The sequence below is a fragment of the Egretta garzetta genome, unplaced genomic scaffold, assembly GCF_000687185.1.
Source record: "Egretta garzetta isolate BGI_Z169 unplaced genomic scaffold, ASM68718v1 scaffold484, whole genome shotgun sequence".
In the NCBI taxonomy this organism is placed as follows: domain Eukaryota; kingdom Metazoa; phylum Chordata; class Aves; order Pelecaniformes; family Ardeidae; genus Egretta; species Egretta garzetta.
The window spans coordinates 58,752-63,231 of NW_009259425.1; the positions used below are offsets into that span (position 1 = coordinate 58,752).

The 4,480-nt window shown below is 59.3% G+C and overlaps 1 protein-coding gene across 1 annotated transcript in view; it reads left to right on the forward strand.

Annotated features, from left to right (window-relative positions):
• The window catches only part of PNPLA6 (patatin like phospholipase domain containing 6), an 18,060-nt gene that overhangs the window by 12,355 nt on the left and 1,225 nt on the right, over positions 1–4,480 (forward strand). The window contains exons 24-27 of the mRNA XM_035892598.1: positions 317–433; positions 2,465–2,613; positions 2,699–2,851; positions 3,641–3,842. Of these exons, the coding sequence (XP_035748491.1) occupies positions 317–433; positions 2,465–2,613; positions 2,699–2,851; positions 3,641–3,842 (621 nt within the window). The remainder of the gene's footprint in view (positions 1–316; positions 434–2,464; positions 2,614–2,698; positions 2,852–3,640; positions 3,843–4,480) is intronic.

Genomic DNA, 4,480 nt, shown 5'->3' on the forward strand with positions numbered 1-4,480 from the left:
GGCCACCGGCCTCCCAGAAAAACCCCAAAAAAACAAAAACCACCCCCCCAACACACACATTCCCCCCTTCCCACCTCCCCAAACCACATCCCATCCCAAATTGAGCCACCTGGGCTTTGCAACCGACCGGTCAGGGCACGCAACGGGGTTCTTCTGCCACCCGTAGGTGCCCCGTTGGGCACCCATGGGGTGTAGACGTTCCCAGACATGGACAAGGGCGAGGGGCAGCCCCCCCCCACCCCACCCCGCCACCAGGGGGCGGGGATGTGGGATTTTGGGTGAGCCGTGCTCATTGCGTTTGTTCCCGCCGGCGTAGGCTCGCTCTGGCGGTACGTGCGAGCCAGCATGACCCTTTCTGGCTACCTACCGCCACTCTGCGACCCCAAGGACGGCAACTTACTGATGGACGGTGGTTACATCAACAACCTGCCAGGCAAGTAGCAGCTCAACACTGGCACCGTCATCGCCCAACCAGGGGGCGGCAGCCAAATGCAGCGCCGGGTCTGGCCCCGCCCCCGGCCCAGGGCGGTTGGGTGGCCACCACAAGATGGGTCTTCAAAGGCTGGAGATGTTGAGGTTGGATGTGGGATGTCTTGCTTGGGCTTGCATCTTCTTGGGGTCTTCGTTGTTCAGCAGCCTCTTGGGGCGCCTCTCCATCCTCTTCCACATGCAAAAAGCGTTGCTCCATCGTGGCGTCATCTCTTGGTGTCCTCAGTACCAGGTGGCTTCCTAAGGCATCTTCATATTTCTTCATGCGCAGGATGCGTCCCTTCATCTCGCATCATCTCTTGGTGTCATCGGCGTTGGGCATCCTCTCAGGGCATCTTCATCCCCCTTCACGTGCCAAAAAAGTCGCACAGTCTTGCATCGCCTCGTGGTGTCATCAGCACCGGGTGGCTTCCCAGATCATCCTTCTTCAAAAAAAAAAATCCCACCATCTTGCTTCATCTCTGGGTGTCTTCAGCACTGGGTGCCCCCCTAGAGCATCTCCACACTCCTCATGTACCAACCATCTTCCTCCATCCTGCTCTCCTGGTGTCCTTGGTGTTGGGTGTTATTCGGGGGTGTCCCTGTCCTCCTGCAGGTACAGGCCACCTCCCTCCATCCTGCACCATCTTTTGGTGTTCCTCAGCATCGCATGTCCTCCTGGGGCATCTTCGTGCTTCATGATGTCCATCTCGCGTCATCCTCTCTTGATGTTCTCAGCTCCAGGTGCCCTCCTTGGGCCTCTCCATCCTCCTTCACCCACAGGACACCTCCATCTGTCTTGTACCAGCTCTTGGTGTCTTTGACACCAGGTGTCCTCCATGCCCTTTCACAGGCAAGCCACCTGTGTCTCATACCACCTCGTGGTGGCCCTGGGTGCCTTCCTGGGGCACTTTCATGTGCAAGCCACCTTTGTCCATCCTGCCTCATCTTCTCCTGGCACCCTCAGCACCAGGTTGCCTCCTGGGGCATCTCCATTCTTGTTGATGTGCAAGCCATCTCCTGTCATCTCTTGGTGGCGTTGCCACCAGGTGCCCTCCATCTTCCTTCACGTGCACAGCACCTCCCTCCATCTCAAACCATCTCTTGGGATCCTTGATGCCAGGTACCCTCCTGGAACATCTCCATGCTCCTTCCTGTGCAAGCCACCTCCCTCCATTCTGTCATCTCCTGGTGTCCTTGGCACCGGGTGGCCTCCCAGGACATCTCCAGCCTTGTTCCCATGCAAGCCACATCCCTCCATCCTGCACCATGTTTTGGTGGCTTTGGTAGGGGGTGGCCTCCTGCGGCATCTTTGTGCTCCTTCATTTCCAAGCTGTCTTCCTCCGTCCTCCCTCATTGTCTCTCAGTGTCCTCAGCTCTGGGTACCCTCCTGCAGCATCTTCATCTCCCCTCATGTGCAAGCCACCTTCCTCCATCTTCATCATCTTTTGGTGGCCTCAAGCACCAGGCGCCTTCCTGGAGCATCTCCATCCTCCTCCACATCAAGCCATCTCCATCCACTTCGTCTCCCGGTGTCCTCACCACTGGATGTCCTCCACACCAGGTGCCTTCCTGGAGCATCTCCATCCTCTTCCACATCAAGCTGTCTCCATCCACCTTGCATTGTCTCCTGGTGTCCTCACCACTGGGTGTCCTCCTGGGGCATCTCCACGCTCCTTCACATCCCATCACAGATGCCGCAACTTGCCTGTGCCCTCCCATTGCCCCAGCACATGCACCAGGTTGCCTGACTGCTCCGCTTCCCACCGGCACATCCTGCCACTGGGCTTCTGCCCCCAGCTCCAGCACCCATGGGATACTGCTCGTCCCACCACAAGCCCCAGCATGGCTTTGCCATCCAGCCTGGGCTTGGGGACAATCCCTCAACCCCCATTTCCCTGCTCCGCTCATGCCACCACCTCTCATCATGGGTTCAGACCAGGGCGGGGGGAACCATCATCCTGCCAATCCAACTTCTTCCCTTCCAACCCTGCAGCCGACATCGCCCGTAACATGGGCGCCAAGACGGTGATCGCCATCGATGTGGGCAGCCAGGATGAGACGGACCTGTGCAACTATGGGGACAGCCTGTCTGGCTGGTGGCTTCTCTGGAAACGCCTCAACCCCTGGGCTGAAAAAGTCAAGGTGAGGACCTTTGAGGGGGGGCAGGATGGGGTGGGGATGCTGGTGAGATGGTGCGGGCAGGGTGCTGAGCACCTTGTCCTCTCAGGTGCCCGACATGGCGGAGATCCAGTCCCGCCTGGCCTACGTGTCGTGCGTGCGGCAGCTGGAGGTGGTGAAATCCAGCTCGTACTGCGAGTACATCCGCCCCCCCATCGACCGCTTCAAGACCATGGATTTCGGCAAGTTCGACGAGATCTACGTGAGTTGGGGGATGGAGAAGCCTGTGGGGTAGCCTTGGACCATCATTTAGGGTGCCTCTGGCTATCAATGGGGTGCCCCAAGCCATGGGTTGGGGTTCTCCAGCCATCTGTTGGGGTGTCCTGGCCATTAAGAGCGTGCTCTGGCCATCAATGGGGTGCCCCAAGCCATGGGTTGGGGTTCTCCAGCCATCCGTTGGGGAGCCCTGGCCATTAAGGGGGTGCTCTGGCCACTAATGGTGTGCCCCAATGTGGCTTGGGGTGGCCTTACCATCAGTTGGGTGTCCAGGCTATGAACAGGGTGTCCTGGCCATCAGGTAGGGTCAACTAGTAATTGATTGGGTGCCCCAGTCACCATCTGGGGTGCTCTCGTCCATCGGGTGGGGTGCCTCGGCTATCAGTTGGGTGCTCGAACCATCATTCAGGTTGCTTGGGCCATCAATTGCCATGCCCTGGCCATTATTTGGGGTGTGGGGGCCATCATTCCGAGTACCTGGGTCAGCAGTTGGGGCTCCCTGACCATCAGTTGGGCTGCCTGGGCCACTGGTCAGGGTGCCCAAGCCATTGGTTGGGTGCCCCAGCCATCAACAGGGTACTCTTGGCCATCATTTGGGGGTGTCCTGACTATGTTGAGCACCCCAGTCATCATTTGGGGTACCTTGGCCATCAGTTGGATGCCCCAACCATCAATCGGCCCATCAATTGGGTGCCCAGGCTGTCATTTGAGGTGCCCCAGGCCATTGTTTGGGGGTGCCCAGGCCACCGATGGGTTGTGGCTGCTCTCCCTGTAGGACGTAGGGTACCAGCACGGCAAGGTGGTCTTTGATGGCTGGAGCCGAGGTGACATCATTGAGAAGATGGTGAAGGACCGGCGTTCGGCCGACTTCTATGAGAGCAAACGCATGGACGTGAGCAGGGGGTGGCACTGGGGCACGTGGGTGGTGGTGGCTTCCTGGGCACCCACCTCAGCACATCCCAGGATGGGCCACCCTGGCCACCCCTTGAGCCATCTCCTGTCCCCACCAGCATCCTCCTGTCCCCTCCTTGGGCCATCTCCTGTCCCCTTGTCCCCATCATCCTTTTGTCCCCTTGGGCCATCTCCTGTCCCCACCATCATCCTCATGTCCCCTCCTTGGCCCATCTCCTCCCCCCCCGACCTTAGTCCATCTCCTGTCCCCCTCAACATCCTTGGCCCCTCCTTGGGCCACCTCATGTGCCCCTCACCATCATCCTTTGTCCCCTTGGGCCATCTTCTGTCCCCCCCCGACCTTATCTCCTGTCCCCCTCAACATCCTTGTCCCCTCCTTGGGCCACCTCATGTGCCCCTCACCATCATCCTTTGTCCCCTTGGGCCATCTTCTGTCCCCACCAGCATCCTTGTCCCCTCCTTGGGCCATCTCCTGTCCCCCTTGCCATCATTCTTTGTCCCCTTGGGCCATCTCCTGTCCCCACCACCTTGGGCCATCTCCTGTCCCCACCATCATCCTCATGTCCCCTCCTTGGTCCATCTCCTGTCCCCTCCTTGGCCCATCCTGTCCCCTTTGTCCATCTCTTGTCACCCAGGCCTCCTTTTGTCCCCTCTCTCTGTGTCCCCTGCTGCCCTTACCCATCCTCACCCCTCTTGCACATGG